Source organism: Schistocerca nitens, chromosome 8 (genome assembly GCF_023898315.1).
Source record: "Schistocerca nitens isolate TAMUIC-IGC-003100 chromosome 8, iqSchNite1.1, whole genome shotgun sequence".
Lineage (NCBI taxonomy): Eukaryota > Metazoa > Arthropoda > Insecta > Orthoptera > Acrididae > Schistocerca > Schistocerca nitens.
Window position 1 is genome coordinate 61,191,651 of NC_064621.1, and position 14,096 is coordinate 61,205,746.

Below are 14,096 nucleotides of genomic sequence, written 5' to 3' on the forward strand. Positions count from 1 at the left end.
CCACATTTGCTACATCTTTTGTGTCAGTGGTTCAGAGGCCTACTCCAAAAAGTGGTTGCCTCTACACAGACGGAGGTGGCGAGTGTTGGCACTAACACCTGCAGATGTCAGTGCACTTGCAAGGCAGCAAGTGTTTCAGAGCCCGTAGCCCCTACTCAAACAGCAGACAAAGGTACAGTTGCCCACTTGCGCCAGACCCTGGTGCCTCAGACACCTGAGACGGTTCAGAAGCCCCATATGGCCATTACCACTCCCATTTTGGCAACCACCATAGCCCACCAAACTGCAAAAGCTCCTATAAAGCAGCAACAGCAGGTCAAATCATGTGATAAACTGTCTGACCATGTCAATGTCATTTTATGTGATGCTTCATCTGACTCTTCCCCAGAGCTGGATGAGTATGATGGATGTGTGGGGCAATCATCTCACCCCACGACTGCCCCTCCACCTGCTACAGTCTCCCCACCCTGTCAAAAAGATAGGATGAAGGTGCTACCCCTGTCATAGATGACTCCCGTACTTCAGTATAACTTGCAGGGGTTCACGACATGTGGTGGAACTTCGTCTACTCTCTCAGGGTAGACCACTGTGTCTGTGTCTCCAGGAGATTTATTTCCATCAATCGTACTCCCCTGAGCTACGAGGCTATACACTCTGCAAAAAGGGTGACCTGCGTGGAGAGGGAGCTAGAGAAGGCGTAGGTATTTTCGTCAGGACGGATAACCACTCCTCTCCTCTCTCACTTATGACAACTTTAATAAGCTGTTGATGTGTCTGTGCACATGTATTATCCATTGACTATATGTCCCCTTTACTTGCCCCCACATGATGCAGATAATGAAGAGGCCCTCACTGACCTTATTACTCACCTTCCCCAGCCATTCATTCATCAGCTGATTTTAATGCCCAGAATGTGCTTTGAGGCTCTGCAATTACCTGTCCCAGGGGTAAAGCAATTGAGAGGCTTCTCCTGTCATCCTGTGCATACTTGATAAATGTGGGACAGAGCAGTCACTTCTGCACAGCAACTGGGTCGTTTTCTGCCATTGACCTCTCACTTTGCTCTCCAGCTCTTGCACAGAAGTGATCACTTCCCAATCTGGATTCACCTGCCAGATGGCATGGGCCCTGAATGGAAACTGCTGCAATGGGTGCTCAGTAGAGCCAACTGGACAGTTCGAGCATTGTGCGTGTCGAGGCACGGATGGATCATATTACCAAAATGGTCCACCTCGCCGCTGCAACATCCATTCCACAGTCCATGGGCCACCAGAAGAGTCAACCTGTCCCTGGGTGGTGTGCCGAATGCCGCTCTGCAGTTAGGACTAGGTGTGCAGCTCTGTGTAGGTTCCAGTGTTGGCCAATTGCTGAGAATCTTGGAGCCTTTTGGGTGGTGAGGGCAAAATGTCGCTGAATTATTCGAGAGAGCAAGAAGAGGTCATGGATACAGTTCCTGAACACCATTAATCGTTCCACCAAAAGTTCCATTGTGGGGGAGACAATCAGGAGAATTTATGGGTGGGGAGGGAAGTGCCCCATGGCTGCTGTAAATAACAGCAGCACTCTCCACACAGGTTCGCAGGACATTGCCCAGACTATGGTGGCATATTTTGCCACAGTTACTGAAACAGCCAGTCAGGATCCAGGTTTCCAGTGTCATAGAGGGGTTGCTTGGACTTCCAGTCCACCTCTAATGACGTTCACAATTGCCCATTATCCACGTGGGAGCTGGATTCTGCATTGTCTGCGGCTCGTGACACATCCCCTGGTCACAACAGGATCTATTACAGTATGCTACGGCACCTCACAAGGTGCAACAAAGATATCCTCCTTGCAATTTTTAATGCCATTTGGGCATCAGGTCGCTTTCCTGACCTGTGGCGTGAGGCTGTTTTAATTCCTCTTTTAAAACCTGGGAAAGACCACACATGTCCAAGTAGTTACCGTAGTGTTGCCCTCACTAGTTACGTGTGAAAGTCCTTGGAGCAGATGGTCAACCACCGTCTTGTCTGGATATTAGTATCCCGGCAACTTCTTAGTTGCTTTCAGTGTGGGTTCAGGTGGTTTGGTTCAACCTTTGATAACCTGGCTCTGCTGGAGGTGGCTGTACAAGCTTTCCTACACCATCACCACCTTCTGGGTGTATTTTTTGACATCGAGAAGGCCTCCAATACTACTTGGAGGTGTCTCATCCTGGAGCAGCTTCACAAATGGGGTTTTCGTGGTTATCTTCCCATTTTTATTCAGTCTTTCCTCTCGTCATGATATTTCAAATACCAAGTTGGTGATGTTCCTCTCTGATCGCTTTGAGTAGGAGAAAGGTGTCCCTCAAGGTAGCATTTTAAGTGTGACTGTCGTTGCCATAGCTATTAATACGATTAAGTCCATAGTGTAAAGTCCTGTCCAGTGTTCCTTGTTCATGGATGATTTCTCTGTGTTTTGCTGTTTTTCAAGTTTTGCAACAACACGTCAGCTGCAACTTCCTCTTAGAAGTTCAGATGAATTGGTGCAGAAGAGTGGTTTTAATTTTTCCAACGAGAAGTCTGTGTGTGTTCTTTTTCACCGTTCTCGTTCAATTTTAACCTTTCCTGAATTGAGGATGAGGGATACTGTCCTTACTTTTAAAGACACTGTGAGATTTCTGGGGCTCATTTTTTACTCGAAGCTTACATGGTTACCTCATCTTAGAGACCTTAAAGAATGGTCACTTAAGGTTTTAAGTATTTTAAAATGTCTTAGACACAGTACATGGGGAGCAGACAGGACTTGCCTGCTCCAGTTTTACAGACCATTTGTTTGATCTCACCATTTGTGCGATCTCAGCTTGATTATGGGTGCACGATGTATGGGCCTGCAAGACCTTCTTATTTAAAGATGTTGGATGTTGTGCACAATGAAGGGATTAGGTTGGCCACTGGGACACTGAGAACTAGCCCCATACCAAGCTTCTGATCTGGAACTGTCCTCTCACACGAAGCTTTCTATTATGGCAGGAGGATCCCCCGTTTTGTGATGCTTATGGTGTGCACATCTCCGTATGCCACATTTTAACAGAACGAGTTTTATACCGTGATGCAAGGGCAGAGGCAACAATTGGTGGTGATCCGTTCTCTATTTTAGCTGATGATGAGACGAGTGTAACTAGGGTTTTAAAGTTTTGTGATATCTGGACTCTGGCCCCCCAAACTTTTAGGCTGGAGGTTTTAGTGTATTTCAGAGTGGCTGGCTCCTCCCTTTTTTCCTTCTGTTCAGCCAGCCACTTCCATATATGCTATATTGTTTTAGCTACTTCTACCACTTTCGTCTTGTGTTGTCCATGTTTTACTGCTGACGCCATGCTTCGCCCATGCTTCGGTGTGGGTACGCACATAGTTTTCCAATCATTGTTACCTGTGTTTTATGTTTTGTTTTATCTTTCTGTTCTGGGTATCTTCTTGACATCCATCTCAATCTGTTTTTGAGCGGGCTCTGAAGAACTTGCTGTAATGCGCCCATACCAACCTCTCCATCCATCTATCCATCCATCCACCCCCTTTTCTCCACCCCCCACCTTCTCCCCATTTCTCCACCCCCCACCTTCTCCCCTTTTCTCCACCCCCACCTTCTCCCCTTTTCTCCACCCCCACCTTCTCCCCTTTTCTCCACCCCCACCTTCTCCCCATTTCTCCACCCCCCCACCTTCTCCCCATTTCTCCACCCCCCACCTTCTCCCCTTTTCACCACCCCACCACCTTCTCCCCTTTTCACCACCCCCCACCTTCTCCCCTTTTCACCACCCCCCACCTTCTCCCCTTTTCACCACCCCCCACCTTCTCCCCTTTTCACCACCCCCAACCTTCTCCCCTTTTCTCCACCCACCCACCTTCTTTCCTTTTCTCCACCCACCCACCCTCTCCCCTTTACTCCACCCACCCACCCACCTTCTTTCCTTTTCTCCACCCACCCACCCTCTCCCCTTTACTCCACCCACCCACCCACCTTCTTTCCTTTACTCCACCCACCCACCCACCTTCTTTCCTTTACTCCACCCACCCACCCACCTTCTTTCCTTTTCTCCACCCACCCACCCTCTCCCCTTTACTCCACCCACCCACCCACCTTCTTTCCTTTTCTCCACCCACCCACCCTCTCCCCTTTACTCCACCCACCCACCCACCTTCTTTCCTTTACTCCACCCACCCACCCACCTTCTTTCCTTTTCTCCACCCACCCACCCTCTCCCCTTTACTCCACCCACCCACCCACCTTCTTTCCTTTTCTCCACCCACCCACCCTCTCCCCTTTACTCCACCCACCCACCCACCTTCTTTCCTTTACTCCACCCACCCACCCTCTCCCCTTTACTCCACCCACCCACCCTCTCCCCTTTACTCCACCCACCCACCCTCTCCCCTTTACTCCACCCACCCACCCTCTCCCCTTTACTCCACCCACCCACCCACCCTATCCCCTTTTCTCCACCCCCCCACCCTCTCCCCTTTTCTCCACCCCCCCACCCTCTCCCCTTTTCTCCACCCCCCCACCCTCTCCCCTTTTCTCCACCCCCCCACCCTCTCCCCTTTTCTCCACCCCCCACCCTCTCCCCTTTTCTCCACCCCCCACCCTCTCCCCTTTTCTCCACCCCCCACCCTCTCCCCTTTTCTCCACCCCCCCACCCTCTCCCCTTTTCTCCACCCCCCACCCTCTCCCCTTTTCTCCACCCCCCCACCCTCTCCCCTTTTCTCCACCCCCCACCCTCTCCCCTTTTCTCCACCCCCCACCCTCTCCCCTTTTCTCCACCCCCCACCCTCTCCCCTTTTCTCCACCCCCCACCCTCCTCCATTTTCTCCACCCCCCCACCCTCTCCCCTTTTCTCCACCCCCACCCTCTCCCCTTTTCTCCACCCCCCCACCCTATCCCCTTTTCTCCACCCCCCCCCACCCTATCCCCTTTTCTCCACCCCCACCCTATCCCCTTGTTCCTCTGTCCCACTTTACTCCCTCCCCATCTGCCCTGCTTTAACCCGTCACCATCTGCCCCTGTGTACCCCTTTAACCCGTCACCCTCTGCCCCTGTGTACCCCTTTAACCCGTCACCCTCTGCCCCTGTGTACCCCTTTAACCCGTCACCCTCTGCCCCTGTGTACCCCTTTAACCCGTCACCCTCTGCCCCTGTGTACCCCTTTAACCCGTCACCCTCTGCCCCTGTGTACCCCTTTAACCCGTCACCCTCTGCCCCTGTGTACCCCTTTAACCCGTCACCCTCTGCCCCTGTGTACCCCTTTAACCCGTCACCCTCTGCCCCTGTGTACCCCTTTAACCCGTCACCCTCTGACCCTGTGTACCCCTTTAACCCGTCACCCTCTGACCCTGTGTACCCCTTTAACCCGTCACCCTCTGCCCCTGTGTACCCCTTTAACCCGTCACCCTCTGCCCCTGTGTACCCCTTTAACCCGTCACCCTCTGCCCCTGTGTACCCCTTTAACCCGTCACCCTCTGCCCCTGTGTACCCCTTTAACCCGTCACCCTCTGCCCCTGTGTACCCCTTTAACCCGTCACCCTCTGCCCCTGTGTACCCCTTTAACCCGTCACCCTCTGCCCCTGTGTACCCCTTTAACCCGTCACCCTCTGCCCCTGTGTACCCCTTTAACCCGTCACCCTCTGCCCCTGTGTACCCCTTTAACCCGTCACCCTCTGCCCCTGTGTACCCCTTTAACCCGTCACCCTCTGCCCCTGTGTACCCCTTTAACCCGTCACCCTCTGCCCCTGTGTACCCCTTTAACCCGTCACCCTCTGCCCCTGTGTACCCCTTTACTCCCTCTCCTTCAAGACACACAAATTCATTCAACATTCCTGAAGGCTCTCCTTCATGCAAGTTTTTATACAGCGCTGTGTGTAGATTGGTGAATGCTATGTAATGTGTATTAATGTTTTTTGAAATTTTTGTTAACACTACATAATACTCATTACATATAAAACTTTAAGTACCGTATTTTTATCAAAATCCACAATTGCTTTTAACATAACAAATTCTTTTGTAGTGTGGAAGTGATAAGATTTGCCCAGAGTTTTTTAATAAATTGGGATGAAAAAATGCATTATGACAAAACAAATACGTCGGCAAAAGCTCGTACAACCACTCTAAATGAAGAACTGGGACAGATTGAGTATATCTTCTCGGATAAAACGGGAACCCTTACTCAGGTAAGTTTTATGCCGGTTATTGGTAGTAATCCAAGAAAGTGAACATTCATTTAACAATTCACTGCACAGTGAATACATTGTGGAACTATGAGTGACGATTGGAGTCAACCATTCTTGAACCTATTTTGTACATTCTACAATACGCTGAATATGACTCATCTCATTTCTGAGCCTATTCCTGTGCGTGCTAAACACTACCACCACTGCCACCAGCAAGAACTGCAACAATTGTTTCCTTAAATTTGTAGACGTAACAGAAAGGTCATTGACGTACAGTCATCATAAAATAATTAAAATTATGTTGGCATTTAGATTTCATTAGTATATTTTGTGCCACTGGCTTAAAAAAAAAAACTGTGCCATTATTACATGCGCAAGTACACGGTGATGCAGGGAAATTGAAATTTTAAGTAATGTCATTTCCCTGAATGAAAAAAGGAAAAATATATTAAAGATGACGTTGGAAAGATATGCTACCTTTTGGCATTCACATTCTGATGGACTCTTACGGAAATACTAGAATGCAAGGTGTAGTGTCTCTTGGGGAGTGGCAATGTGCTGAGCAAATAAAAGCGTATAGAATCTTAACAATAATTTATTAACATTAAGAGTCACTAAATAAACAAACAGTGAACACTTAATTTGCAAGCTCTTATGGTTCTGGAGAAAGTGCCTTGTAAGGCAAATAAATAAATATGTGTTACAGTTCTCCACTGACAAGCTAATGTAGAAAGACAGTTGGTTACTGTTCTTTTAGCACCACAGACAAATACAAGCTTAATAACAATGGAAAAGCCTCATGACAATATATAAAAAACAACATAGAATTCCAAAATTTTAAGAATGATAAAGACGTCTGGCAAATAAATAAATGATAATTTAAAAAAAAAAAATATTTACAGCCAACAGCCAATTAAAAGTTCACAGTAAGTGGAGCACCTCAGAAAAGTATTTAAGTCATTATTTGCCGACTATGGCTGGTTACAAGTTAGAGACTGAAAACAGCTTCATGATGGTACTAGCAAAGATTTACTTTAGTTGCTTTAACCAAAAGGAACCACCATCCGCAGCTTCTTACAATAAGGCTTAGAAGAAGCATCTTAATGGAGTAGTAAATACATGTCACTAACGGGTTCGTACAACCTAAATATTGACTTAAAACGTTTTCTGGTATCAGATTAATAAATCAGGTAAAACATCTTATGGCAACAAACAAATTAAAATTTTTTAAACTAAAATTAAATTATTGATAATCAGTTTTTAAAAATTAGCAGTTCGCGCCATTGAACAGCCAGAAATAGCAAGTACGAAATCCTTAAATTAGCTTGTGCTCACTGAGGCAGCAGAAATATGCAGAATAATGGATAATAACAGAAAATGGTGGCAGTATCACAAAGGGTCCAGCTCACCCAAAATGTGGCTCAAGAATACAAAATTATAGTAGGAGCACATAAATTTAACTGGCTGGCTAGTTGCTTTAAGAATTAGATGCCAATTGAGGAGCCTGAGAGCCAGCACATAGGAGTGGGCTTCTTTACCAAGCATGTAATATAATAAATAATAATAATAATAATAATAATAATAATAATAATAATAATAATAATAATAATAATAATAAATATACAAAAGAAAACAGGAGAAAAAATTGAAAAATACATCCAACTGGCTGAGGAAGTCAAGGACATGTGGCATCAGGATAAAGTTGACATTATACCAATTATACTATCAACTACAGGAGTCATACCACACAATATCTACCAGTACATCAATGCAATACAGCTACATATATATACAACTACAGAAATCCGTAATTATTGATACATGTTCAATTACCCGAAAGTTCCTAAATGCAATATAACACATACCGTACAGTTAAAAGGAAGTCACGCTTGGTCAAGGTCCGCATCACTTTCCATTTTTGACCAGACATAACGTCTGAGAAAAGAAAGAAATAATAATAATAATATAATATAATAATAATAATAACAAATAATTGTACAAAGCCGTGCAACATATGAAATTATATTAATAAAATTTCCAGTAACACAGATGCATTCACACAGAAATCAACTTTGAAGAACATAACAGTGAACTTGTACCCTGACCACCAAACTTGCATAATCTGAACCCAAGGGAATACATTCGGGACACTACCGGATGCCATCTCTGGCCCACAAACCACCAGCATGTAATTTTGGGAACTGCGAGTCGTATGCTTAGACATTTGGTGCCATGTACCTCCGGAAACCTACCGAGGTCTTGTAAAACCTACATGATGGGGAATCACGGCTGTGTTGGGTTTCAGAGGTGGACAAACTTGCCACGAAACAGATGTTTACAATGTTTCGGCTCAACTATTTACCTACACTCGTGTGCACCTGTGTTTGTTGGTGGCTTGCTTTAGACTTTGTTCTAGGAGATTAGCTGTCTTGTCTTTACCTTTCTATTCAAGTGTAGACCAGGACAAGTACAGCCCAATCGTCAATAGCATCTGCTGGAACAGCAACAATATGAGATCTTGCAGCCGTGCTGAAGAGACAGCCCAGCTCCAAGTTTACTCGAAGTCGTGGGTGGTCGTGGCACCACAGAACCTCCACAAAACCCACACACTGCTGTGTTTTACGTTTTTATCCAGGCTGTTTTCAGCTGCCTCAAATGTCACAAGTGAGGCTCTGCTAAAATCCTTAAATGTTGCTTCCAAGTTGTCTGTTAACTGGCTGAAACTAACTCCCCTCACCTTCACCCCCCTGCTGCTCTCATTCTTTTTTTCTCCCAACTTATTTGTAAGATTCCCAGTATTGTTCTGGGGCAGTGTACATCTATATATATTTGTATAAGGTTTTCCCCCCTCTAATCCCAGTAGTGAGCAGTATCTATTGATTAACTTTCTTTTGAGTTAGACAACAAAATATTTGCCTGTCCACTGATTCTTGGCCACTTCTCCCCAGAACCCCATCTCTTTCCTCCTTGGAGTGTTATAGTTCAGATTACGTGTACTTATTTTGCCTGAAGGACAATAAGCATATCAAATTTAGTTAATTTAACCAGATAAAATTTTTTGATAATGTGCTAACTGTAACAGTGATACCTATTTTACGTATCTGAGAAAAAAGGAGAGGAAAGAGACAGCTATTCACACCTGTAGCTGATTGAAGTGTGGTCATTGATGCAAGTATATATTTGTCTTTTCTCTTTTTTGTTCACTGTTTATATCTTAGAATAAATGATTCTGTAATTTTAACTATGTAATGATGCAACAATGATTTTGTATTATTTAACAATATTATTCTGTTTTGAGTTAGGGGATCTATGAGAGTTATTATTTTGCTCATAAGAAACAGATTTTAGAAGTCTACTCTTTCCCATTCCTACTCCTTTTATCTTTTTTTTTTTCTTGTGTGTGTGTGTGTGTGTGTGTGTGTGTGTGTGTGTGTGTGTGAGAGAGAGAGAGAGAGAGAGAGAGAGAAATAATTCTAAAATTCTTAATTTAATAATTCTGAAATTCTTAATTTAATAATTCTGTTGCAGAATATAATGACGTTTAACAAATGTACAATTGCTGGAAAATGTTATGGGGACATATTTGATGAACAAACTAATGAACTTATAGAAATCACTGAGGTAAGTGCATGGAAAGACATTTAATTGTGATCTTATTCAGCATCTCACCTTACGTAGGATTTAGGTAGTGATAACTTGCTGGTTCAGACAATTTGTCAGTATGAGAATTATTTGATTATAAATGCCTGCTTAAACATTTGGAAATGCTTATCATTTGGTTAACACGTACATTAGTTACTGATGTAAACATACAATTAGAATAGTATTGTGTTAAATATGTCAGTAGATGAAAATGTAGCCAATATGCATTGGTTCTGGCAGCTTTCAATTGGAGTTAGTGAGAAATGAAATATCAGAGTTAAAATGATGAGGAAGAAAAAATACAGAGGAGTAGTATTTGAAGAGTGAATCATTTTGTTAAGTACATTTACCGTAAGCTTAAAGTGAAAAATTTTTGTGGAGAGTCAGGAATAAGGAAAACGTGTCATTGCCCACACTATCATAATGATATTGAGTTTCTTTTTTTGTACACATCACAAAGTTTTCTAAGACTCGCACCACCTCTCGCATCCCAGATTCCAACATTTTCAGGTGTTCCAGTCTCCTTCATTAAGGCCTCTCACTGGTCTTGCTTTTGTGACATCTTTCCAGCACCTTGAAGGTCTGCCATGCTTTCTTGCCATCTTGTGTCTGGCATGTGTGTCCATACCTGAGCAGGCCCGAGAACTGTGCTATTGACATCCGTGATCTCCCTGATTCTGTAATATCTATCATGAGTAAGGGCAGAAAATCTGTAACTCTGTCTCCAAAAATCCATCTTGGCAGTCAGTCAGTCTGCCTCTGATATAGTTCCCACAACTCTGCACCACATGTTGTGATAATTTCAATAATGAATGACAGGTGATATGTTCTGTTTTGCGTTGCATTGTTATTCCAGAGGATGCCATTTATTTGTTTTATGAGTCGCTTGCCATGGCCAGTTTTATTGCTTGTTGTTGTTGTTGTTGTTGTTGTTGTTGTCTTCAATCCTGAGACTGGTTTGATGCAACTCTCCATGCTACTCTTATCCTATGCAAGCTTGTTCATCTCCCAGTACCTACTGCAGCCTACATCCTTTTGAGTCTACTTAGTGTATTCATCTCTTGGTCTCCCTCTACAATTTTTACCCTCCACGCTGCTCTCCAGTACTAAATTGGTGATCCCTTGATGCCTCAGAACATGTCCTACCAACCGATCCCTTCTTCTAGTCAAAAGTTGTGCCACAAACTCCTCTTCTCCCAAATTCTATTCAATACATCCTCATTAGTTATGTGATCTACCCATCTAATCTTCAGCATTCTTCTGTAGCACCACATTTCGAAAGCTTCTACTCTCTTCTTGTTCAAACTATTTATCATCCATGTTTCACTTCTGTACATGGCTACACTTCATACAAATACTTTCAGAAACCACTTCCTGACACTTAAATCTATACTCAATGTTAACAAACTTCTCTTCTTCAGAAACGCTTTCCTTGCCATTGCCAGTCAACATTTTATATCCTCTCTACTTCGAGCATCACCAGTTATTTTGCTCCCCAAATAGCAAAACTCCTTTACTACGTTAAGTGTGTCATTTCCTAATCTAATTCCCTCAGCATCACCCGACGTAATTAGACTACATTCCATTATCCTCGTTTTGCTTTTGTTGATGTTCATCTTATACCCTCCTTTCAAGACAGTGCTCTGTCAAACTCTTCACGCAGTATCATATCTCCCACTTCATCTTCATCTACATCCTCTTCCATTTCCATAATATTGTCATCAAGAACATCGCCCCTGTATAGACCCTCTATATACTCCTTCCACCTTTCTGCTTTCCCTTCTTTGCTTAGAACTGGGTTTCCATCTGAGCTCTTGATATTCATGCAAGTGGTTCTCTTTTCTCCAAAGGTCTCTTTAATTTTCCTGTAGGCAGTATCTGTCTTACCCCTCGTGAGATAAGCCTCTACATCCTAACATTTGTCCTCTAGCCATCCCTGCTTAGCCATTTTGCACTTCCTGTCGATCTCATTTTTGAGACATTTGTATTCCTTTTTGCCTGCTTCATTTACTGCATTTTTGTATTTCCTCCTTTCATCAATTAAATTCAGTACCTCTTCTGGAACCCAAGCATTTCTACTAGCCCTCGTCTTTTTACCTACTTGATCTTCTGCTGCCTTCACTACTTCATCCCTCAGAGCTACCCATTCTTCTTCTACTGTATTTCTTTCCCCCATTCCTGTCAATTGTTCCCTTATGCTCTCCCTGAAACTCTCTACAACCTCTGGTTCTTTCAGTTTATCCAGGTCCCATCTCCTTAAATTCCCACCTTTTTGCAGTTTCTTCAGTTTCAATCTGTAGTTCATAACCAATAGATTGTTGTCAGAATCCACATCTGCCCCTGGAAATGTCTTACAATTTAAAACCTGGTTCCTAAATCTCTGTCTTACCATTATATAAGCTATCTGAAACCTCGTATCTCCAGGGTTCTTCCATGTATACAACCTTCTTTCATGATTTTTGAACCGAGTGTTAGCTGTGATTAAGTTATGCTTTGTGCAAAATTCTACCAGGCTGCTTCCTCTTTAATTTCTTAGCCCTAATCCATATTCTCCTACTACATTTCCTTCTCTTCCTTTTCCTACTGTTGTATTCCAGTCACCCATGACTATTAAATTTTCGTCTCCCTTCACTACCTGAATAATTTCTTTTATCTCATCATACATTTCATCAATTTCTTCATCATCTACAGAGCTAGTTGGCATATAAACTTGTACTACTGTAGTAGGCGTGGGCTTCATGTCTATCTTGGCCACAATAATGCGTTCACTATGCTTTTTGTAGTAGTTTACCCGCACTCCTATTTTTTTTTATTCATTATTAAACCTACTCCTGCATTACCCCTATTTGATTTTGTATTTATAACCCTGTATTCACCTGACCAAAAGTCTTGTTCCTCCTGCCACTGAACTTCACTAATTCCCACTATATCTAACTTTAACCTATCCATTTCCCTTTTAAAATTTTCTAACCTACCTGCCAGTTTTCTTTCTCCTGATAACGACGTCCTCTTGAGTAGTCCCCGCCCGGGGATCCAAATGGGGGACTATTTTACCTCTGGAATATTTTACGCAATATGATGCCATCATCATTTAATCATACAGTAAAGCTGCATGCCCTCAGGAAAAATTACGGCTGTAGTGTCCCCTTGCTTCCAGCCGATCACAGTACCGCAACTGTAAGGCCGTTTTGGTTAGTGTTAGAAGACCAGATCAGTCAATCATGCAGACTGTTGCCCCTGCAACTACTGAAAAGGCTGCTGCCCCTATTCAGGAACCACATGTTTGTCTGGCCTCTCAACAGATACCCCTCCATTGTGGTTGCACCTACGTTATGGCTATCTGTATCGTTGAGGCACGCAAGCCTCCCCACCAACGGCAAAGTCCATGGTTCGTGGGGGGTTTTATTGATTATATCATTCAGACTTCTATTTTTGATTACAGTGTCACTCCGAAGTATTTAAGGTTATGATACCCTTTAACAAAATTAGCATGCACTTGGGTATCATAAACAGTATTTTCTCCCGCCTTCATATATCCTGTTGCAGATATGATATAATATGTCCCCATTTTTCATATTATTCTTTTAATTTGCAAAGCATGTGGTTATTACATTCCTTGTCCCCATTTACTATCACTTGGTTGTCAGCAAAAAATAAGGTGAGCTAGATCTCATTTTCTAAGGGAATACCAAATTTTCTACATTTCCTTTCCAAGATTTCAACACCGCCTCCAGGTAGAATTTAAACAGTGTAGGGGGTGAGTGTGCATCCCTGGTGTAGACCCTTTGTCACATCAGACTCTTGAAATGCTGATGTTTCACTTTTACCATTGCCGTACAGTCTTTGTAGTACAATCTGACAGTTGTCATGCAGCTTGAGGGCACACCATTATCAATAGGACATGTCTAAACTTATTTTGTAGAATTGTGTCATAAACTTCTTGGAGGTGTATAAAGACAAGGTGGGTGGATGGTAAGCCCCTTGCTGTCCTTTCCCCAATGAGATTTTTTGAAGACAATGAGTCTATCAGTATTGGTGTGACCAGATGTGAATCCATTTTGTTCTTCAGATTCAGTTCTATCTTTTTCTATCGTCTTCTCTTAGGATACGACTGTAGATTGTCGTCGTGGATGGCATCACACTAATATCAAACGATAGTTGGCACAGTCTCGCCCTATTTCCTCCTCAAATATGTACATGATCATAGCCTTTTTTCACTCCTTTGGAAATTTGTTACCTCTAAGATTTTTTTGGTCAAAGACCACTGCCAAT

General features: G+C 43.5%; 1 protein-coding gene across 3 annotated transcripts in view; it reads left to right on the top strand.

The window, feature by feature from the left end:
• LOC126198433 (phospholipid-transporting ATPase ID) overlaps window positions 1-14,096 on the top strand; it is an 896,650-nt gene that overhangs the window by 708,584 nt on the left and 173,970 nt on the right. For all 3 annotated transcript variants that reach the window (XM_049934743.1, XM_049934741.1, XM_049934742.1), the window contains 2 exons: window positions 6,020-6,182; window positions 9,711-9,803. In XM_049934743.1, the coding sequence (XP_049790700.1) occupies window positions 6,020-6,182; window positions 9,711-9,803 (256 nt within the window). The remainder of the gene's footprint in view (window positions 1-6,019; window positions 6,183-9,710; window positions 9,804-14,096) is intronic.